We start from the raw sequence: 23,799 nt of genomic DNA on the forward strand, positions 1-23,799 counted from the left end.
AGACAGAGATAAGGACATAGAATCTGGGTATGGGGGACAGCCAGAGAAAATGTGTAAGAAAAATGGACTGTCATATTCCAGGTACAGCAAGGAGGCCAATGTCACTGGATCATAGATTACATGGAGAGGAGTAAGGTCTAAGAAAGTTATGAAGTACTGTAAAAGCTGAATAGATTTTTATATTTTATCCTGAAGGTAACAAGAGGGCCAATGGAGTTTATTGAATAGGAGACTGACATGGTCACATTTATCATTTAGTCAGATCAATCTGACTACTGAGTGGAGGATGGACTGGAGTGGGGAGAGACTTGAGGCAGGGAGACCAAACAGAAATCTATGGCAATAGTTTAGACATGAAGGGATGAGGGCCTATGCCAGGAGAGTGGTCATTTCAGAATCAGGAAAGGGGAATACATGGGAGATGTTACTAAGGTAGAATTGATAGGACTTTGGCAAATTGATTGGATTCAGTGAGAGAGAATGAGGAGTTAAGGGTGACCTATCAGATTTGAGCGTGTATGAATGGGAGGATGGTGATATCTTCAACACCAATAGGAAAGTCAGGAAGAAAGGAGAGCTTGGGGGGAAAGATTATAAGAGAAACTTGTGAAGACTTGTATGAACAGATAAAGAGTGAAGTGAGAAGAACTAGGAGAATGAATCACACAATGACTACATCACTATAAAGAAAAACAACTTTGAAACATTTAAGAACTCTGATCAATGCAATGACCAATTTTGACTCCAGAGGAGTGACGAATTTGTGGTACAAAATAAGATATATATTTTTTAGACATATCCAGTGTATGTTTATATTTTGCATGTCTATGTACATGTTATAAGTGAAAGTTAGAGAAAATTTTTGGAGGGGTTAGAAGGACTAAAGAAAGCAAAAAGCATAAATGAAACAGTTTTAAAAACGTACAGAAGAGAAGTAGGTTTAGAGGGAAAACATTAACAAGCAAGATAGGTTTTGGAATTAGTGTGGTGAATTTAGCATTTCTTTTTTTTTTAAATCCCAAACTAAAAAACAAGCAGTAAATAATGAGATTTGCAGTTTCATATACAATACTCTTTTTCTATTCTTTTTATGTGAAAATATTTGTTTCTGTCAAGTTCAAAATAAAATAAACTTTGAAAAAATCAGCCCAGTTCAGATGACAGACACAGCTTATCACTGAAGCCCTTCTAATTTGTTAGGTGCTGTCAGAATTTGTGCCTTTGACAACCCAGGGTTACTTTACCACCATGAGGGGACAGAAGAGAATTTTAATTGGAAGATGATAGACATGGAAAGAAGCACATATATTTTAATTACAGTTATTCATCTGTCCCAAGTCTAACTTCTTGAATAATGCTTCCATTATTTTATTACAGTTTGGTCTAGATTTGTGCTTGTATGGAAATAAAAATCAAATTACAGCAACAGATTTTAAAAAGCAAATTACCCTACACAGCTACAATACTTATACCTCATTTCCACTTTCCTACCTTCTCACTCAGTGCTCAGAATTCCTCACTCCTTACCTGGAAGTATTGGCACAGGAATTCTAAATTTCTCTGTTAAAATTCCAAATTTGTCTTCTGTTACAGGAGTGGTAAGTGGAGCCTATATATCAAGAAAAAGGAAAATATAGAAAGTTATTCATAAAGATATTTATTTTACACTTAAAAGAAAAACACTGCATTCCCTTTTCATCACTTTATGGGGATTAACAGGTTTTATATTATTTTAGGGGATGATGGATCTCTGTGTTAGAATTTATAATACAATCAACACACTGGGACACCTGTGAAGAACAACCTTTCTTTTTAATATTAAAATTGGTAACAATTCAAAAACATGTACTTCAGTTATGATATAGAAAAGAGGAACACAAACCATTTTGGATCCAATTTGCTCAATATGAAAAGCACAAGAATGGTATCCATTTTTTACCTTTTTCCTAAGAGTTTTCCCATGTTACCTTATTCTATTGTCAGATGCATCACCCTTACAAATTAGGAAACAGGTACGGAAGTATGATGCCCAAAGTCAAATTAACAGCAGAGCAAGAAAAGACAACAACCAATTAGAAGTCAATTTGCTCTAGTCTATGTGAGTTTATACATCTTGAGTATTTTAAAAGATGTGTGATTTTCTGGGTGTAGGAACTCCTTTCAATGTGCTTTAAAACACTGCCTTCTCTTGTGGCTGAGAAAATATCTCCTAGCAGCCCTCTTTCTTGTGATATGGGGAAGGAGGAGGGGTGATAGAAACTAGGAGAAAAAAGGAAAGAGGGAGATATAGAAAGGGTGTAAAGGGAAGGAAAGGGAAGAAAGAGAGGGACAGGCGCTGCATGTTTATTTTCAAAATTCAAGTTAGCTTCCCTGGGTTGGAAGCATTGTTTCATTGTTTCAATTTTATAAATAAGACTCTAAAAAGAAACAAAAGATTACGTAACAAAGCTTAACAAAAGTCCTGTATTTTTTCCAATACAAATGGTTCAATTTTTAAAGATAGGTTATATCATAAATCTTGTAAGTATGCAGAAGATACTAAATTAAATTAAAATTAAAACTTCAAAATTACAACCTTGATATTTAAAAATAATTTTAATCCTAGTTTTCCCTTTATTCGCTGGAAATGTTCATAATCATCCTCTGAGAGAAATTCTTAAAATGAAAAGTATTTATACAAATATTTGGAATGGCGATGATTTTTAAAAACAACAACCAATAGCTGTGCATACCCCTTTCTCTTTCCAGTCTGGGAAGAGTTCTTCAAGAGCAGACGGTTCAATACAAGCACCAGAGAGAGTATGGGCTCCTATCTGAGCAGCCTTCTCCACTAGACATACTCGAATTTCTTTTTCATGTTTAGCGGCCAACTGTTTTAGACGAATAGCTGCAGAGAGACCAGCAGGGCCTCCACCAACTATTACTACATCAGCTTCTTCTGCGAATCTTTCCATGTTCACCCCTTTAAATGAGGTTGAAAGAAAGAATTAGATATTATTTCTTGCTTTACAAATTCTAACCTAAATACAACATTTATGGTAAGTATATTACTGTAGTAGGTGTTTCCTAAAATCCTGGAATGGTGTTGACTTTATTAGATTTGTTAAATCAAGTCTCAGCTTTGAGGCTTCACATATAGTAGCACCTAAATGTAAACTTACCCGGGGATTGGTATCTAAGAATGTATTTCACAGAAGTACCATTTAGATACACTGAAAACAAAATGTAAAAGTTTTGAACTATCATGGGAAAAATAGAGATATATCATTCCTTAAAACGAAATTTTGAAAGTGTCCCATCCTTATAGTGTTTCCACACTGGCCTTACCTAGAAAAACTTGAAACAATTTTCTGCCACTTCTTACTTACCTTCCCATCGACTGTCTTTCTCCCGAGGACAGATTGTATAGTGCGTGGTGATACGAGGCACCCCAGAAGATGAAGCCCATCTTGCAGCACCAGGGTGTAGCAGACAATCCTTCTTGACTATTTTTAGGGCATGTAAACACTGATGTGCTGCATAAAAATCAAGGATGTTACTTTTAGAATTTAATTTTCATGGCAAATAAAACCCTGTGCAGTATCAGGGCACAGTGGAAAGGCTGTTGCACTAATGAGAGGGGCCTGAGTTCAAATCCCAGCTCTGCCACACACTCACACCTGGGCTAAGTCCCGGCACTTCTCTAGATCAGCCCCTTATCTGTAAAATGAGGGTACTGGGCTAGACGTTCTTCAAAGCCTCTTCCAGCTTCAAAATTCTACAGATCTACTAAATACCACTATTCTCCCAATCAAACTATTCTACACACCATTTCAGGAACACAGAGAACAGACTAAAACCAAACCTAGAAAGACAGGCTGGAACCAGACTATGGAGGGTGGTGAAGGCTAGGCAAAGGAGCTATTTAACTATAATGACCTTTTATCTCATTTTTTTAATAGTCAAAATGCCAATATGCATATGTTTCAGGTTCTCTAGAAGTATACCAACTTATCAGTTATCAGACAGATCTCAAATTTAGAGAATAGCTGAATTAATGTTCATGGTCTAAAAGTGCTGACCCAGCACCTCCTGCCTTCCTTTCTGTAAACGTACCCTCACAGTGGAAAAGGTGTGCACAACAATGAGGGCCAGTCTACAAATTTATCTTTTTAATAAGGCTCAGAGAAAAATGACTTGCTTGTGATCACAAACCTTGTAAGTGTCAGACTCAGGATTCAACTCAAATCTTTTCTGGCGCATGTCAAATGCTCTTCTACCAAATGCTGACAACCGCAAAGTTAAAGCTAAAAACCAAAATACTAGAGGAAGTCTTCCAGAAAATTAGGTGAATCCTTTGAAAAGGATTTACGGAAGAACATGGCAGAGAATGTGCAATATTAGAGGATGTAGATGGGTTGTGATCTGTACTTTTCTCACCATAATTCTGAAATAGGTAATATAACATTTTTGAGGTCACTCAAAAGTCAGTATCAAAGTTAGCACTTTAACCTAGGTCTTTTGACTCTAAGATCAATGTTCTTAACTCTATAATTCAATGCACAATATGCTGTCATATGTTGAAGGAACTAGAAATGTTTGAAGAAAAAAGTTGTGGAAGGACCATAATGGCAGTCTTTAAAGATATGAAGGTTTGTCATGTAGAAGACTAATTAGGCTTTGGGCGAATGGATCATATTATGGAATTAAGGTCATGACATCATTCATTTAAAGATCTTATTGGTCATTTTGGCCAACTCCTTTTATATGTGAGGAAACTGTTGCCACAATAGTTAAGTTATACAGATTATAAGTAGCAGAGGTAGCATTTGAACCCAGGTCCTCTGAATCTAAATCCAACAGCCTTTTTACTGTACCATGTTGTACCTCATGTTTCCATGTGCCTCATGCCCAGGTCGCTGTGGACAGATCTTGAATTTAGAGACCCAGTAACTGAATTAATGTTCAAAGTCTAAAAACTGACTCAGCATTTCCTGCCTTCCTTTCTTGTCAGCATACCATCACAGTGGGAAAGGTGTGCACAACCAAGGAGGAGAAAATATAAGGAAGTAGATAGTGGCTAGGGAAAAACTTCTTAACAGTCAATTATCCAAAATTAGAGTGGGCTGCTGACTGTAGGGTATGGTATGGAAGGGGTAACTGAATATATTTGTATGTGTGGAGGGGGGAGATGGCACTAAGAACTCCTCATTGGAGGTCTTCTGAGGCTAGATGATCACAAGATGGAAATATTCTAGGCAGAGTTTATGATATGGATAGGTACTGATCTAGGTAACCTCTGAAGTCTCTTGCAACTCTAATATTACATGAATCTGCATATTGGCTAGGGAGACAGGGCTGCCTTGGGAGGCTTATTCCTACATGTAACCTCATCATTATAATTCCATTTGGCCACATATAACAAGCTTTGGATTTTGTGTTTGGGTTTTTTGAGACCAAACTCTGGATTACAGAGAGGTAAACTTGTGGCCTTTCCCGACCATTAACTTGACTTATATGACAATATACAAAACGTCAGATTTCTCAACATGACCCGCAAATATAATAAATCAAATGATCGACTTCTCTGCTTATGATCTTGGAGGAGATAATGAAAGCTATGTTTTAAAAAATAAAGGACAATTAAGCATTTTAAGCATACTGCTTCATATTACCCTTAACATCCTTGGAAGGTAGTAAATACGCATAGAAATTTCATTTTTACATGTATACAAAAATGTTATATGACATATTCAAACATAGGCCATCAGTGGCAAGGCTAGAACCTAGGTCTCCTGACTCTCAGGCAAATGTTTATGATTACATTTAATCTGATCAAAGATTCCTAGGCAGTCAGGGAGCTTGAAGCAATTGGCACAGTGGTAAGCTCCATCTGAACTTTTGGTACAGGATTATATTAAACTCATTCAGACAATCAGTCTCTCTAATATGACTTACCTAGAGGTGAGAAGGAACCACCAAGGGGTTTTGAGCAGGGAAGTTAGATGGACAAACCTATGCCCTAGGAAGGTTACTTTGGTAGTTGTGTTGGGAGAATGGATAGGAGATAACAGAGACTGGAAATTAACCAATAGCAGGATAGTCCGATTGATGTGTGAAGGCCTAAACTAAAGCAGTAGCCTCTGAGTGGAGAAACGCAAGAGATGCTGTGGCGAGAGAATTGAGAGGACTTGGCAACTGACATGATGGGGAGAGGAAGAGTCAAGCCAGATTCCGAAGTTATGAACCTGGACAACTAGGGGGATGGAGATTTCCTCAAAAGAAACAAGTCTAAGGAAGAAGCAGGTTGTCTTTTTTTCTTTTTCTGGGATCAGAAATGTTATCAGTATAGGAAACTCTCATTGTGGAAACTCCCTTATCAGTGCAGATCAACTGCCTATAACAGATAGTCCTGGAGGATTGCCAGACTCACATAGTTGGTATGTGTCAACAGTAGAGCTTGAATCTCTAGGTCTGCCTGACTCCAAGGTATAACTACTTAAATGTCCTATAACCTACAAGTGAACTTCAAAGAGGCTGCCTCCTGTCAGATATAGAAGACTTGCTTTGGAAAGTCTTGAAGTTTTGAAGAAAAGAACACTTCTCTTTTTCTTTTAGACAAACAATAAAACTTAAAGATATAATAAGAAAAGAAAAAGAAATATATTATAAATTGAAATATTAAAACTTAAAATATAAAATAAGAGAAGGAAAAAATGTCATGTGCACAGCAGAATGTAAGAGGATTCAAAACATACAGCAATAAATTTCCATTTCAAGAAAGCCTGCTGTGTTGAAAGCTGTCCATCTTTTCTTTGCTTCCTTGTAGCATTTTTTTTCTTCTGCTATACACTTTTTATTTTGTTCTCCCCTCCCCCACAATGAAGTGTGGTTATATTTATATATAGGTATTGATGCATACATAACACATATACAAATATACACATACATACATATATAAACATATACTTTCCCTAAAAGATTCTACTCCTAATCTTTGTTTTTGTTTGTGCTTCTCTCTTCTTTCCCATCCCTCCTGACTCTTCTACCTGCTACCTTGCCCTCCTATTACTTAACCTACCCTCCCCTCTCCTCACCCTGCCAATGATCACTCCCTTATTCTCCCATTCTCATTAATCTAAATACCCTTCCATACTCCCCTTTAACCTATTCCCTCATCCTCCCCTCTAGAGATCCCTCCCTTATCCTCTCCCCACTCCCTATCCCCTTAGCATTTTATTTCTTTCTAAATTTAGAAGACTTTTATACTCTTCTAGATGTATACCTATTGTTCCCTCTTGAACCCATTCCCGATGAAAGTAGGTTTCCAGAACTACCAGCCCTCCTCCCTCATCTAAGTCCTCTGTTTCTGTCCTTCCTCTTGTACCTCATTTGCATAAGATAATTACTCTTTTTAGCTGTTCCTGAATGGTTTTACTTTCTGAAGTTGTATCATGCTCAAGTCTACCCCAATCTTTCTTATGAACTACCCAATAATAATCTCAGACATATATTTTACATACATAAAAGGTAAACAGTTTGCTCTTATTGAGTCCTTTGTAATTGGTCTTTCAGTATGTACCTTATGCTCCTCTTGGCTCTTGTACGTCAAATCTTCTATTAAGTTCAGCATTTTTTTTTTAACAAAGTCTTGATAGTCTGACAATTCATTAAATAACCATTTTTTCCATTCAGAATTATGCTTAGCTTTGCTGGGTATATTTTCGGCCAGAAAGCCAGTTCTTTTGCTCTTTGACATATAGTGTTCTAAGACCTGCAGTCTTTTAGCGTCACTGTGGCTAGGTCTTGTGTGATTCTAACTGTGGCAGCACCATATTTGTTTTTTTTCTTGTTGCTTGTAATATTTTACCCTTGATCTGGGGGTTTCCAAATTTGACTATAATATTCCTGTGAGATTTTCTTTGTAGGATCTCTTTCAGGTGATGATTACTGGATTTTTTTCTATTTCTAGTCTCCTCTCTCATTCTAGTGCTTCAGGACAATTTTCTTTAATTATTTCTTGTAATATTGTATCAAGATTCTTTTTTTGATCATAGGTTTCAGGTAATTCAACTATTCTTGTTTTCTCTTCTTGATCAGTTCTCCAGATCAGCTGTTTTTCTTATGAGATTTTCACACTCTCTTCTATTTTCTAATTCTTCATCTTTTGTTTTATCATTTCTTGATCTCATAACTTTGCTGGCTTCCCCTTGCTCAACTGATTTTCAAGGAGTCATTTTCTTCCTTAAGATTCTAGATCTCCTTTCTAACTGGTTGACTTTCTTTTCATAATCTTTGCTTAGATTGTTCCTATTTCTTTTTTTTTTTTCATTTTTCCTCAATCTCTCTCATTTGATTTTTAAAGTCTTTTTAAAGTTCTTCTATGGATTATTCTTGGGTAGGTGACCATTTGATATTTCTCTTTGTGGTAGAAGAGGGTTTCTTTGCTTCACTGTACTCCTCTGAAGATGAACCTGAGTCTTTTCCATTTCCATAGCAATCTTCTATGGTTGGATTCTTTCTCTTTTGCTTGTGCATTTTTTTAATACCTTAATTTTTGTAATCACCTCCAGTCCAGAGGTGTGGGAGATGGTGCCTCTGCACTTAGATCCTCCTTTAGTTCTCCTCTCTGACCTTGAACCCAAACCAAGACCTCCAGCCTCCTATAAGTGCCCACAGTCAGTGATGTCCCTGGCCCACTGCTTCTGCATTCACCTGGCATGTGCTGTTTCCTTCTCACTCCCCAGCCAAGTCTCTGCAGCACAGTTGGGTCTGGCATTCCTTGTCAGCAGAGGTTCCCTCCATCTTCCAGAGCTCAGCAGTCCAACCCCCTCCTCACCGTCCAGGGGTAAAAAAGTTCCTGTGGCTGAGGCAGTTTAAGCAATCCCTAGCCTGGAGGTGTTTACTCTTCACAGGGACCAGACCACATCCAGGGATTTATCTTCAGATCTTCTCAGATTGTCCCCGGAGGACTCCAGTGGGCTCCTGCTCTTATTTATTTTTCCTGCTCTCTGTTTACCCTGAGGGGCTGCTTGATGAGGAGGAAAATCTTGAGAGCTCGGAATTTTCTTATCTATTCCACCATCTTACAGAATCCTCTCCCCAAGAACACCTCTCTGAACACTGGCATGCGTTAAGCTATGCTGACCTGGGCAAATCATACTGACCTCTATATATCTCCAAGAAGCTATTAACAGTGGGGTGGGGTAGTTTCCACACCAGGAGTTCCCTACACAGATGAAAACACAGGTGTGGATTAAATAAAAGGTAATATAATTATAGTAGCTGCAACAGAGTAAAAAGACAAACCCAAAACACCCCTACCACAACCAACACACTTTTACAACACTTCTCTTATTCTAAGAATTTTCTCCTGAACTGCATGCGAGGAGCTGGGGGGTTGATTTTGGGCATCTCGTGAGCACCTTAATTATGGGGCGCTGGGCTGGGCGGATCAGACGCGCGAGAGCTCCGGGCAGGGTCACGGAGAGGGCAGGCTCTGGAGTGAGGGGGCCAGCGGAGAGCAGCGGCAGTCCGGGTGGACAGGTCCCCTCCGCCCTTTACCTTTACCCTAGATGCCAGCCCTGCCCGGGGTGGCCCGCGGCGCAGCTGCTCCCGAGCGGGGGAGAGCCGGTCCGGGAGTCACAAAGACTGGCATGACCTTTGCTCTAGTTTTTGGAGGGGCGGGCTGGGTATCCCGCCCCTTTTCACTCCCTGCTCTTCCTCCTCCTTTCCTAGACCTCACTAGGGTCTCCCCTAGCTCACCCGGGCTGGACAGCTTCGTCAGAGGTACCAACATGATGACAGGCACTGGGGGGCTTCTACCGCTCCGATCCGAGCGGGACGAATCTACTAACTCTCAGCCGCGGCAGGACCCCTAGACCGCGGGGGGCGCTATGCACTCTTCGCTCCACCCGCGCCTCTACTGACTTTCCACGGCGTCGCATCATTGACCCTACTTGTTTCCTTTCCCGCCTCTCTGGCATTCTGCGCAGGCGCACAGGCCACATGGCTTGATGGGATATGGAGTCCTTTAGTTCCTCTACTGAAGGTTGGCGCCTCTCTAACGTGAACTTAACTCTAAAGTTCACGGGTTGGCGAGAGGAGGGAAGAAGACAAGGCAGACAAGCGCATGTTGGGATCTGCAGTGCTTCAGCACTGGCTCAAAGGAGCTCCCGATGGGGCAAATCTCTTTGCGCAGGCGCGATGGCCTTATAAATGGAAGCCTGTGTCCGGAATCTCATTGGCTGGTTCCAGGTACTCTAGTTGACTTGGATCTTGCTACTCCCCCTCCGCGACTAGGAGGGCGGGGCGAGACTGAGGGAGGAGGGGGAAGGGAGAAAGGGGCGGGGCGTCTTGGGCGCGCGCAGTTGAAAGACCGTTACTCTGACGGTTGGTGTCGGTTCTTTTGGACTGCTCGGACCCTGCTCCGCCCTTCTGACACTTTCTGTTCACCATGGCCGAGGCCCGAGCTTCGCCGCCGCCTCCTCCCCCTCCCCCGTCTTCTCCTTCGTCCCCCTTGGCCCACGCCGCCGCCTTCTCCTTGTCCCCGGAGCTCCCGGCGGTCTTGGCTGGGAGAATTCGGAACCAGAGCCGGGGCCGGGGCCGAGCCGTGGAGCCGCCGACCGTGGACTCGCTGGAGGAGGTCGAGATGCAGATCGATGATGTGAGTAAGTCGGGCGCCCGCCTTCGGTTCCCGGGGGTCTCCCTCCTTCCTCCCCTCTCCTGCCCGGCCCCACTGAGACAAAAGCTCCGCGGCTGCAGCGCAGGGGCGACCTCGGCGGGCCGCATCCTCAGGTTCGCCAGGTTTGTCCGGAACCCTGGGCCTTGGGCCGTGAACGGGTTAAACCCAGCAGGCCCTTCCCCCCCGCCCCACCTCCTCCCCAACGGCCTGTGTTTGACTTCGGGTCTGTCTTTTCCCCATCCCTCCGAAGGCCAGCGGCGCTACTGAGTCTGCGTGGGAACCCAGCCCCTCTCTGCCGCGAAAGCTGCCCCCCCGAGCTTCGGGGGGTTTTCTGGAGCCGTTCCCCGAGCTTGGCGTGCACTCTCCGGGCTTTGGCGAGGCCCTGCCCCGTGCGTGGCTTCGGCTCCAACTCCGTGCTGTGCACGCAGGGTCGCGATCTCTCTGACAGAATCAGATACATTTGAGAATCGGTCCGCGAGCTTTTATTAAAAACTTTATTTGCGTGCCAGGCCTTGTGCTAGAGGCTGGGGGTATCAGTACAGAGAATGAAACATCTCTATGTGCGAGACACCGGGGAGTCAGAATGTTTTAAAAGTCCCTGCTCCGTTCGAGCAGTTGGGGTGTTAAGCCACATCTCAGAAAGGTAAATAGAAAGTTCTTACAAGAGTAGTTATGTGGATCAGGAAAGGTCTCTTGTAGGAGGTGGCACCTCAGCTGTTCTTTAAGGAAGCTAGAAAAAAAGGGAGTGCATTCCAGACTTAGGGGGACCACCGACGTGTAGCAGGATGAGGTAGGGACTCCCACCTGCTTACACACAAGCTTAGGGTACCTGAGCCTTCAGTGTTTAACTTGACCCTGATTGGCTGTGTGACCTAGAGCAAATCACTTAAGGATCTTCGTCAGCCGCAGTTTCTTCAACTGTAAAGTGCGGGTAATAATCATAATCGCGAGGATAAAATGAGATAATATTTGTAAAATCCATAATACAGTGCTTGGCACATAATACAGGAACTTGTTTGCCGTCCGCCTTGTTCCACCTCCTCTGGTCATGTGCTAGACAGTAGAAAAGTAATGAGGCCTCGTCCGCCTTTGGTTTCTGGCTGTTTCCCCCATCAGTAAGGAAATAACTATGATGCATTATTAGCTTGGTTGCGTTCAGTAAATAGTGGTTATAGATACCTCTTTTTTTATCCCCATCACCTTGCATGGCACTCTGCTCTAAGCCAACATTTGATAAGACCCTTTCGGGTTTTGCATTGACAGACTCTTGTGAAATCATCTCCTGCAGCAATAGCAAAAAAGCTATTTGTTTCCAGCAAAGACTGAACAAAAGGAAATAGATTTTAGATTGCAGAAGGAAGGATTACAGTTTAAGGGATTTTAGGGGGTGAGTTATTATTGGGTTAGAGAATCACTTTCTTGGAGAGCTTTTAAGAGGAACTCACTTGTTCAGAATGGAAGAAGGGGAATGAATGAACCAGGTTTTGTTCAATATATGTTGTTGATTTAAAAAAAATTAATTTTAGGTGACTGTTAGACATATTTATATTTATTTTTGCCCCTCTAGATAATCTTAAGAAATAATAGGACAGCCTTCCTCAGAAAAGATGAGTTAAGTTTCTCTTTTAGGAAATATATCTGTCAGCACCTGAACATACTTTTATACTTATTGGTGTACTTTTAAAAACCATTAAATAAAGAGTACTTATACTTGGGAAGAAAAATGTAGTTTTTGGGAGTGGGGTTGTGGAAACTGTTCTAGAAACAAATATTCTGGAACAATGGGTAAAAATATGTGCTAGAATCCTTTAGATCACAGACCAGGTAGGTAACTTGTGTGACCTTGGGCATGTTATATAACCTCTTTGGGTCTCAGTTTACTCAATCTGTAAAGAGATGGTGTTGGATTATGATTTCTAAACTGACATTGCATAAAATACCAGGTGGTAGTTTATTGCTTTACTATGAACCATGTACTATGTACTATGAACTTAACAAATAAGAACATTTCCATATACAAAAAATACAGAAAAAAGATTATACATGAAATGGAATCTATTAGTTTTTTTTTAATGTTATCAACTTTACTCTTCAACTCTGTCATTACCTACTCTTCCATGCCCTCCCTTCTGATAAATAAATATAGTCAAAAAAATTCACATGTTGGCCTTTTCTGAAAATGGAGGTCTCATTCTTTACCTCCATTTAATTCATCTCTCTGCCAAGAAGTAGGAAGTGTATATCATCCTCATTCCTCTGGAGTTGTGATTGGTAATTATAGCAATCACTTATTCAAATACCACATTTGTTCAACCATTCCCCCAACTATTAGGCACTCACTTTGTTTCCAGTTGTATTCTGCAATAAAAAATGTTGCTATAAATATTTTTTAACATAGTTTTCCTTTTCCTCCTTGAGCATAGATCCAGAATGATTGCAACCATTTGAGTTCTACCAACAATGCAGTTAGCACTCCTGTCCTCAGAACCATTCAAATAAGTATAAGGTTGAAACTCCAGAGTTGTCTTAATTTGTATTTCTCTTTGGATAACTTTTGGATAATTTTTTTCACATGGTTGTTGATAGCTTGATTTTTCTTTTGAGAACTGGTCTTAGCCTTTGACTCTTTATCTATTGGGGAATGGTTTTTGTTTTCATATATATATTTTAAGGCACTTGTTAAACACTCTGCAAAGCACTGTTCTATGTATCTTAAATATTAGACTTTTACCAGAGAAATTTTTCTGAAAATTTTTTCTCAATTGTCTTGTTTCTGATTCTTTTTTCATTGATTTTGTTTGTACAAAAACTTTCCTGTCTTGCTGCTGCTGTTGAATTTCAGTTGTGTCTGACTCTTTGGGACCCCATTTGGGGTTTTCTTGGCAGGAATACTGAAGTGGTTTGCTATTTCCTTCTCCACCTCATTTTACAGATGAGGAACTAAGGCAAACAGGGTTAAGTGGCTTGGCCAGGATCATATAACTAGTATCTGAGGCTGAATTTGAACCCACGAAGATGAGTCTTCCTGAGTCTAAACCCAGTGCTCTAAGTAACGAAAATTACCCTTTTATCTTTTATGAACAACTCTATCTCTTTGATCAAGAACTATCCCTACGTTCCGGCCCCCTCCCCCCATAACTGTGAAGCATATCGACATCCCTTCTCTTTGGTATCACCTTTTTTTTTCCTCCTTAAAGTATAAATACTTTTTTTTTTAATAGCATGAATAACTAGGATAGTCAGGAATAATTTCTTGTAGGAGGTGGCATCTGAGACTAGCTTTTATTTTTTTTTAACATTTTTTGAATACTATTTTATTGTTTTCCAAATTACATGTAAAAACAGTTTTTAACATTTAAAAAAATTTTGAATTCCAAATTCTCTCCTTCCCCCCCTCCTCCCTGAGATGGTAAACAATTTTGATGTAGGTTATACATGTTCAATCACACAAAACATATTCCTTTATTAGCCATGTCGTGAAGGATAACAAAGACCAAAAAATAAAACCAACTCAAGAAGAAAATAAAGTGAAAAATCGTATGCTTTTATCAGCATTCCCACTCCATTCTTTCTGTGGAGTTGGATTCCATTTTTTATCATGAATCCTTCACAACTGTCTTAGATCATTGTACTGCTGAGAATAGCTGTCATTCACAGTTGATCACTGTACAGTCTTGCTTTTACTGTGTATAATGTCCTCCTGATTTGGCTCACTTCACTTTGCATGAGTTTGTATAAGTCTTTACAGGTGTTTTTGAAATCATATACCACAACTTGTTCATCTACTCCTCAATTGATGGACATCCTTTTAATTTCCAATTCTTTGCCACCACAAAAATAGCTGCTATAAATATTTTCGTGTAAATAGGTTTTCTTCTCACTTTTGAAAAAAAAATTTTTTTGATATACAGACCTTTCAGCATAGTTCCAAATTGTTCTTCAAAATAGTTGAATCAGTTCACAACTCTACTAACAGTGCATTAGTGTCCCAATTTTCTCACATCCCTTCCAACATGTATTATTTTGCTTTTTTGTCATAGTTGCCAGTCTAATAGGTGTGAGTGAGGTTTTAATTTTCAATCCTCTAATCAATAGTGATTTGGAGCATTTTTTCATGTGACTATATAGATAGCTTTGATTTCTTATCTCAAAACTGCGTGTTCATATCTTTTGAACATTTATCGATTAGGGAATGACTTGTCTTGTAAATTTGGCTCAGCTCTCTACATATTTTAGAAATAAGCCCTTTATCAAATATACTTGCTGTAAATTTTTTTCCCTCAGCTTTCTGCTTTTCTTCTAAACTTGCTTGCATTGGTTTTGTTTGTGCTGAGCCTTTTAAATTTAATATATTCAAGATTATCCATTTTACATTTCATAATGCTCTCCATCTCTTGTTTGGCTATAAATTCTCCCCTTCTTCATAGATCTTACAGGTAAACTATTCCTTGCTCTCCTAATTTCTTCATGGTATCACCTTTTATTTTAAATCGTGTACCCATTTTGGCCATATTTTGGTATATGGTGTAAAATGTTGATCTGTACCTAGTTTCTGCCATACTGTTTTCCAGTTTTCCCAGCAGTTTTTGTCAAATAGTGAGTTCTTGTGGCAAAAGCTTGGGTCTTTGGGTTTATCAAACATTAGATCGCTATGGTCATTTACTACCGTGTATTGTGTAACTAATCTATTCCACTGATCTATTCCACTCTGTCTTAGGCAGTACCAGATTGTTTTGATGATTACCACTTTATCACGCAGTTTGTATGAGATCTGGTACAGCTAGGATGCCTTGCTTTATTTTTTTTAAACATTAATTCCTTTGATATTCTTGACCCTTTGTTCTTCTACATGAATTTTGTTATTATTTTTTCTAGCTCTATAAAATACTTTTTTGGTAGTTTGATAGGTATAGCACTGAATAAATAAATTAATTTAAGTAGAATTGCATTTTTATTATATTGGCTTGGCCTACCCATGAGCAATTGATATTTTTTCCAATTTTTAGATTTGACTCTATCTGTGTAAAGAAGTGTTTGTAATTATGTTTATATGGTTCCTGGGTTTGTCTTGGCAGGTAGGTTCCCAAGTACTTTATAATGTCTACAGTTATTTTAAATGGAATTTCTCTTTCTATTTCTTGCTGCTGGATTTTGTTGGTAATATTGGTATGACCTTTAATATCTATTTTGAACTTATTTGGCTAGGTGGTATGAGACAAATCTATTCAAATTACTTTGTTAAAAAATGTTAGTCACCCTGAAACAAGATCTTATATAGAGTTTTTTGGTTTTTTTTTTTAATATGGAGTTTCACACTAAAAACCTTGAGTTGAGTCTCTATATTGTATATTTGTTGGAAGGTTTGTAATGAAATGACCACTTATAATTGTGAAATAAACTACAATACTTTGATTCTTTTGTTTATCTCTTTTTTTTTTTTTAAAATTACAGGCAGCCTTTTCATTAATTAAACTTCTTGAGGCCACATCTGCTGTTTCAGCCCAGGTGGAGGAGCTGGCATTCAAATGTACCGAAAATGCACGATTCCTTAAAACATGGAGGGGTCTGCTAAAAGAAGGCTATGATTCCTTGAAACCTGATAACCAATGCAGCACAACCAACTAGATGTTGAAATAATGACTGCTTTAGGAAATTGGGGGCAGATTTGCTACATGTATAATGCTTGCACTTTTTCCCATGTGATATTTGCACCTATGGATCTGTAAGACTATTTCCAACAGTTATGGATATTTACGACACTTTGCTTTGTAACTGAACATTAAGACTTTACTTCCTTGTGTATCTTTCCTGTTTTAAAAAGGAAAATATTTACTTAATTTTGACTCTGGATTGTATTTGATCTTTTTCCTGAGTCAGTTTGTGCCTACTAAACTTTCACAAGCTTATTTTACTTTTAAAAGTAAATTTTATCTGTGATTAAGAACCTCAGAAATACAATAACTCAGTTTTAGAATGCTTTAAAATTTACAAATAGCTTTCCAAATAACAGTCCTCGAACTAGGTAGTACAAGAGTTCTATTTTAGTACTTCAGTAGACCTGTGATCTCATCAGTGAAGATACTCCTTCCAACAGTATAGATCACAGCCCATTCATGCCTTCTCTTGTGTGGCTTTTATTTATGTGCCCTCAGCAATTTGCCGTAAGGGATCCATTCAATTTGCTGAAGGTCTTCCTTTCAGTCTTTTAAAATTATGCTGGTACCAGAACAGTACTCCAGGCTGTTCATTTGTTCCTAACTTTTGCTATTTGATTGGCCCACCTTCTTTTCTCATAATGCTTCTCTAGGATGGTACCTTCTGGGCTGCCACTTGCGTGCACATCATTGTTGGTGATGTGTTATACTACTGGTTTGTGCTTACCATAAGTTTTACTTTTGCCACTTTGGGTCACCTAAATTTTTAGATATTGTGATGTTCTGTGATTCATAGCTATATTGTTTCAGTGGAAGAATACTACTTTAAAAAGGGTTTTAGCTCAGGAAGCAGTTTGGAAATTGTTGAAAGTACTGTTATTTTTGAAAAGCATTCCAGTCTTTATTCTTGCTATTCAATCCTGGGTCCAGTTCATTGTCCATCTGAGAGTATGTCTAAGATACTAATACCCGACTCAGTACCTGTTCACTTGTATATCATAGGTATAGGATAATGATCATTAGGTCATTTTTCATCTACTTAGTTTTTCCTGTCTTTATTGTTGGGTCAAACTCTGCATACTATGTAAGTATTCTCATTTTCCTGATGAAGAAACTGAGTCTCACTGAAAGTGGGAGAGCTAGAACTTGAATTCCAGGACTTCTGGCTTCTAGTTCTATATATTCTTTCTACAAAATCACACTGTCTAGTATTAGTTCTTCCCTGGTTCAACGCTGAATTGTCAATAGAGGTGTTATTTTTTTCCTTCATGTTTCTAGAATGGAAATATTGGCCAGTGAAAGTATTGGCCATTTCCCCCTCCTTTGAATGTACAATCTAAAGCTTCCTTGAGTAGGAGAAAAAATATTTTCTTCAACACAGGTATAGATATATTCTTTACCTGAACCACTGCCTTACTTCATTTAAATATATATAAACACAGTAGATATGTACTTTTAAAAGTATGAATGATGAAAGTTTTTTTTTTTAAACTTTTTATGAAACCTTAGATTTCACTTGAAACATTTTTAAAAGTTGCAAGGGACACATGTATATCCCGATGTTTCTCTACTTAGCTGCATTTTTTACCTACAATAACGGTTTCTTATATCTAAAACTTTTGTACATTTGATTATTATTTTTAAAGTGCCTTATTGCTTGTATGGTTCCATGATATTGCTTTGTGGATGTATGTAAGTTAGTGTTTCCACAGTAATTTGTATGTAACTTAGTGTTTCTGTAACTCTTTTGAAAGCAGTGAGTTGTTTTAATTGTTTTAGTGTTACTGAATTTAAAATTTGTTCTTAGCTACTTTTCATAAATTTTTTTAGGGGTCCAACTGTGATAGACACAGTTTTTTTCCTGAATCTTTTGTTGCTCCTTTGGTTAATTTGCACTGTGTGTTGTTACCAAAGCCATCTAAATCTAACTGTCACATAAAATCTGTGAAATCTTGTATAATGTTAAGAATTTTGTATAAATAGGTGCTTAGAGAATTAAGTCCTGAAACCCCATAATGGGAGAGATAAAAGGGAGTAACAGTTGCCGTATTTTATCTGAAGAGGATAAGTTTAGCAAAAGAGCTGGTGGACCATTCTGTACTGTGTAACCTGTACCAAAAAGATAGTTATTTCAATGATAGAGGAAATATTTTTAAAAGAAAGTGATAGAAACAATTTTATTTATGTAAAAATAAACTTTTTTCATAAAGCAAATTTTGAAGCTTCCATTTATTTTTAAATTCATTTAACAAAATGATCAGTAGCATGTTCAACTCCCATTCCCAACTCTGTTAAATTTCTTTGGAATTTTATAACCCATAATAGGCAAATTAAAATTACATGTCCTCATTTCACCTTTTCTCACCTTTTCCTACCTCTTTTTTTTTAATAGAGCCCCTGCTAAGTATCATACCAAAGCAATGTCATCAAGAAGTTACTTTGTCATTTTCCCATAATTTATGGTCAGAGTCTACTTGACATTTTGTTGCCAGGTCACCAGAACCATAAAATTTCCAGGCAATAATCCTAGATTTTTTTTTTATGGCCTGGCTGTTTATTAAGGAGACAACATATGCAAGTTAATCTATAGCAATGTCTGCAAACCAAGCTTCAGGTGATCTGAAAGAACCATGTATAATATCAAAAATGTATACCTGTACAGTCAGTTTGATGGAAAGTTAATTTGAACATACATAGTCTAGGACAGAAGTGGGGAACCTATGCCTTCAGGCCACATGTAGCCCTGTAGGTCCTCAAGTGTGGCCCCCCTTTTTTTCAAATTTATTTTTAGTTTTCAACATTCACTTCCACATGATTTTGAGTTCCAGATTTTCTCCCCATTTCTCCCTTCTCCCCACCCCAAGATGGCATGCATTCTGATTACTCCTCCCAATCCACCCTCCTTTCTATCACACTGCCCCCCCTTCTCTTATCCCCTTCCCTTCTATTTTCCTGTAGGGCAAGATATATTTCTATATATCATTGCCTGTATATCTTATTTCCTAGTTGCATGTAAAAACAATTTTTAACATATGTTTTTAAAACTTTGAGTTCCACATTCTCTTCCTCCCTTCTCACCCACCTTCATTGAGAAGGCACTCAATTTGACATAGGTTATACATGTGTAGTCATGCAAACACTTCTGTAACAGTCATGTTGTGAAAGGCTATTTCCCCTCATCCTTTCCCGTCCCCCGTTTATTCTATTCTCTCCTTTGACCCTGTCCCTCCACAAAAGTGTGTGCTTCTGATTACCCCCTCCTCCCATTTGCCTTCCCTTCTATCATCCCCTCCCTCTCTTATCCCTTCTCCCCCTACTTTCCTGTAGGGCAAGATAGATTTACATAACCAATTGAGTGTGTATATTATTCCCTCCTTACGCCAAATCTGATGAGAGTAAGGTTCACTCCCTCTCACCTCCCCCCCTTTCCCCTCCATTATAAAAGCTTTTTTTGCCTCTTTTATATGAGATAATGTACCCCATTCTACCTTTCCTTTCTCTTTCTAGTACATTGCTCTCTCACCCCTTAATTTTATTTTTTAGATATTATGCCTTCACATTCAACTCAACCTGTGCCCTCTGTCTATATGTGTGTGTGTGTGTGTGTATGTGTGTGTATACACACACACACACATACATACATATACTCCCTCCAACTACCCTAATACTGAGAAAGATCTCATGAGTTACAAGTAACATCTTTCCATTTAGGAATGTAAAAAGTTCAACTTTAATTAAAGTCCCTTATGATTTCTCTTTCCTGTTTACCTTTTCATGCTTCCTTGATTCTTGTATTTGAAAGTCAAATTTTCTATTCAGCTCCGGTCTTTTCATTAGGAATGCTTAAAAGTCCTCTATTTCATTGAATATCAATTTTTTTCACCTGAAGTATTATACTCAGTTTTTCTGGGTAGGTGATTCTTGGTTTTTATCCTAGCTCTTTTGACTTATGAAATATATTCCAAGCCCTTCAGTCCCTTAGTGTAGAAGCTGCTAAATCTTACGTTATCCTGATTGTGTTTCCACAATACTCAAATTGTTTCTTTCTGGTTGTTTGCAATATTTTCTCCTTGACCTAGGAACTCTGGAATTTGGCTACAATATTCCTAGGAGTTTTCTTTTTGGAATCTCAGGAGGTGATCAGTGGATTCTTTCAATTTCTATTTTACCCTCTGGTTCTACAATATCAGGGCAGTTTTCCTTGATAATTTCTTGAAAGATGATGTCTAGACTCTCTTTTTGATCATAGCTTCCAGGTAGTCCAATAATTTTTAAATTATCTCTCCTAGATCTATTTTCTAGGTCAGTTGCTTTTCCAATGAGATATTTTACATTGTCTTCTATTTTTTTTTCATTCTTTTGATTTTGTTTTATAATTTCTTGATTTCTCATAAAGTCATTAGCTTCCATTTACTCCATTCTAATTTTTAAGGAATCATTTTCTTCAGTGAGCTTTTGGACCTCCTTTTCCATTTGGCCAATTCTGCTTTTTAAGACATTCTTCTCCTCGTTGGCTTTTTGGATCCTTTTGCCATTTGGGTTAGTATTTTTTAAGGTGTTATTTTCTTCAGTTTTTTTGTGTCTCCTTTAGCAAGCTGTTGACTCATTTTTCGTGATTTTCTTGCATCACTCTTTTCCCAATTTTTCCTCTACTTCTCTTACTTGATTTTCAAAATCCTTTTTGAGCTCTTCCATGGCCTGCGACCAATTCATATATTTCTTGGACGTTTTGGATGTAGGAACTTTGGCTTTGTTGTCTTCTGGCTGTATGTTTTTATCTTCCTTGTCACCAAAGTAAGATTCTATAGTCTGATTTTCCCAGCCAATTACTTGACTTTTTAGCTCTTTGTTAAGGTAGGTCTCTGTTTCTAGTGTGGAGGGTATACTGTCCCAAACTTCAGGGGTTTTCTGTAGCTATTTTCAGAGATATTTCTAGGGACCTGTAAATTTTCAGTTCTTCCAAGGTTATGTGACGAAAGGAGAGGTATTTACTCCTTTCCTGGCCTGTGCTCTGGTGTCTGAGTGACCACGGGTACTCTTTTCTGCCTTGGAACTGTGAGGAGGAGTCCCTCTCCACAGCCACCACAAGCTGTGCCATGCCAGTGCTCCTCATCACCCCAGGACTGCCACCCAGGACTGCAACCCAGATCCAAGCACAGGCAAAGCAAGAGAATCCTGCATTAGCGCCACCAAAGAGATTCCTGCAATCCACATCTAATCAGCCATTGGATCCCCCTCAACTGTCTGGGGGCTGAGAGCTCAGGAAGCAGCCACTGCTGCTGTCACCACTGCTGCCTCCTGGGATTGGGGCCGGACTGGACCTTGCTCCTTTCTCACCCAGGTCTGACAGACCTTTCATACTGACCTCGTAAGTTGTCTTTGTGGGTTGAGAAGTCTGGAAACCGCCACAGCTGCCAGTGATTCAGTGCCCTGAGGCCTGCTCTGGCCCTGTGTGTGATGGCATAGCCCACACTGGACTGTGCTCCTTTTTCAGACTGGTTCAACAGACCTTTCCTGTCAACCTTCTAGGTTGTCTTGGGCTGGAGATTTGTTTCACTCTGTCATTTTGTGGGTTCTGCTGCTCTAGAATTTGTTTAGAGTCATCTTTTACAGGTATTTGGAGGGGTTTGGGGGACAGCTCAAGAAAGTCCCTGCTTTTACTCTGCCACCTTGCCTCCACTAATCCTAGACTTCTAACAACTTCAGAATCTGAGTCAAAGAAGTGTTAAGGTGGGTACAAAATGTTATCCTGATGTCATGCCTTTTACTCAACTTAGAATGACCCATACGATTGGGTAAAGATGAGGTCAAATAAGCTCCCTAGGTGAACTCTCATAGGTTCACTTATCCCAGTGTAGCTGATTCCCAAGTCTATATAGCCTGCTCTAGTATGTCTTTTGAGCTAAAAGTTCTGAACCACTACCTTTTGGACATTTCAGACTGTCCAGAGATCTCAAACTCAACATATTCATCAAACATGTTCATCAAACTCTCCTTTTCTCTACTTTTTACTTTGGGGCACCACCATCCTCCCAGTCACTCAGGATTACCTCAGTGCCATCCTTATCCTAACCCTCCTCTATCTCCAAATGTTTTTACCTTCATGTCTGTCTATCTGTCTATCTATCTTATCTATCTGTCTATATTTCCTCTTCCACACTTCTACTCTTACACTCCACTTCTTACACTCCACTTCTACACAATTCAGGTCCTCAGCATGCCTCACCTGGATTATTGTATACTCTTCTAATTGGTCTTGCCTTAAGTCTCTTCATTCAGATACCACAGTGATTTATTTATAGTGTAGGTTTGGCAGTCTGCTCATAGACTCCAGAGTCTCCCAGGATTAAATAGACTTTTTGGCGTTTAAAGCTCTCCATAACCTGCCTCCTTCCTACCCTTTTAGTCTTCTTAGACTTTATCTCTCCTGTACACATTATAGTTATGCTGGCCTACTTGCTATTCCTCACACATCATATTCTACCATCTCCCTGCCTTTTTTTCCTTCTTTAAAGATAGGAGTGCAGGGACTACTCAGGCCATCTGTTTCAACAATCTGGCTAGCAGCTTCTGTGGGGGTATAAGATTCGCCCACAGCCAGCACCCAGAAAGTTGCCAAAGCACAGGTTCTTCTGATCTGCTTAATTAAGGAAAGCAAGGTGAAGGGGTTGACAAGCTTACTTTTAATTCAGCATTCAAATATCATTCAGTTAGTTCAGGGGAAAAAACCAGCACCCTGAACTTCAAAACAAAATGCAAACAAATTACAAACATCAACAGACTTTGTCTGATTCAAATCCCAACACATAGTTACCAGAGTTCAACAAAGTTTCAGCATCTGGGTTTACAAGCTGGAGGGCTCCTTAGATACAGCTGCCTATAGTCTGCTCATCAACACCATCTCCAGAGCCCCGCATAAATGGCTCTGTCCTCCCTTCTTATAGGGCTTCAGACATCAAACATCATCTGAATCACCAGAGCTCAGGCTCTGGTGATTGGTTCTTGAGTTGGCCCCTCCCCTTAGGACCCTGGGAGGTTCACATCCACATGGATTACGTTAACACCTAATGGGGTTTGGGCCTGGGGCTTAGCACCTAGTAAAGCTCACTGAGATAAATTGAGTCACTCAAAGAAAACAAAGGCCATTCTGGTTACACCATCCCAGTCTGATTGGCATAGAAGCTTTTAAAGCAAGGCTCAGCCTTGCTGGCAGTTCCTTCTTTCGGCCTTTATACTGGCTGTCTTGTCTGGAATGCACCCTCTCTTCACCTTGGCCTCTTAGTTTTCAAGAAATTCAAGAAATTCAAATTCTACTTTCTGCAAGAGGCCTTTCCTACTTCTTACAGCTTCTTGTGGCTTCTGGTCTCTATCCTTTGTCTTGTACTTTTTGATTTACATGTTTCAGTCTCTTTAACACTGAGCTTCATGAGGGCAATAATTACTTTTGCCTTTCTTTGTATCCCCAATATTTGGCATAATGCT

The 23,799-nt window shown here is 39.2% G+C and overlaps 2 protein-coding genes across 2 annotated transcripts in view; one reads left to right on the forward strand and one right to left on the reverse strand.

Annotated features, from left to right (window-relative positions):
- ETFDH (electron transfer flavoprotein dehydrogenase) overlaps positions 1–9,922 on the reverse strand; it is a 30,508-nt gene extending 20,586 nt beyond the window's left edge. Inside the window, exons 1-4 of the mRNA XM_036763172.1 lie at positions 9,745–9,922; positions 3,369–3,515; positions 2,733–2,962; positions 1,528–1,609 (exon numbers count right to left, since the gene is read on the reverse strand). Coding sequence (XP_036619067.1) covers positions 1,528–1,609; positions 2,733–2,962; positions 3,369–3,515; positions 9,745–9,778 — 493 coding nt within the window. The 5' untranslated portion in view covers positions 9,779–9,922. The remainder of the gene's footprint in view (positions 1–1,527; positions 1,610–2,732; positions 2,963–3,368; positions 3,516–9,744) is intronic.
- Positions 9,923–9,978: 56 nt separating this feature from the next.
- Positions 9,979–18,529, forward strand: C6H4orf46 (chromosome 6 C4orf46 homolog). Its single transcript, XM_036762314.1, has 2 exons — positions 9,979–10,645; positions 16,115–18,529. The coding sequence occupies exons 1-2, from the start codon at positions 10,436–10,438 to the stop codon at positions 16,286–16,288; spliced, it is 384 nt and encodes a 127-aa protein (XP_036618209.1). The 5' UTR covers positions 9,979–10,435; the 3' UTR covers positions 16,289–18,529.
- The last annotated feature ends 5,270 nt before the right edge of the window (positions 18,530–23,799 follow it).

This window comes from Trichosurus vulpecula, chromosome 6 (assembly GCF_011100635.1).
Source record: "Trichosurus vulpecula isolate mTriVul1 chromosome 6, mTriVul1.pri, whole genome shotgun sequence".
Lineage (NCBI taxonomy): Eukaryota > Metazoa > Chordata > Mammalia > Diprotodontia > Phalangeridae > Trichosurus > Trichosurus vulpecula.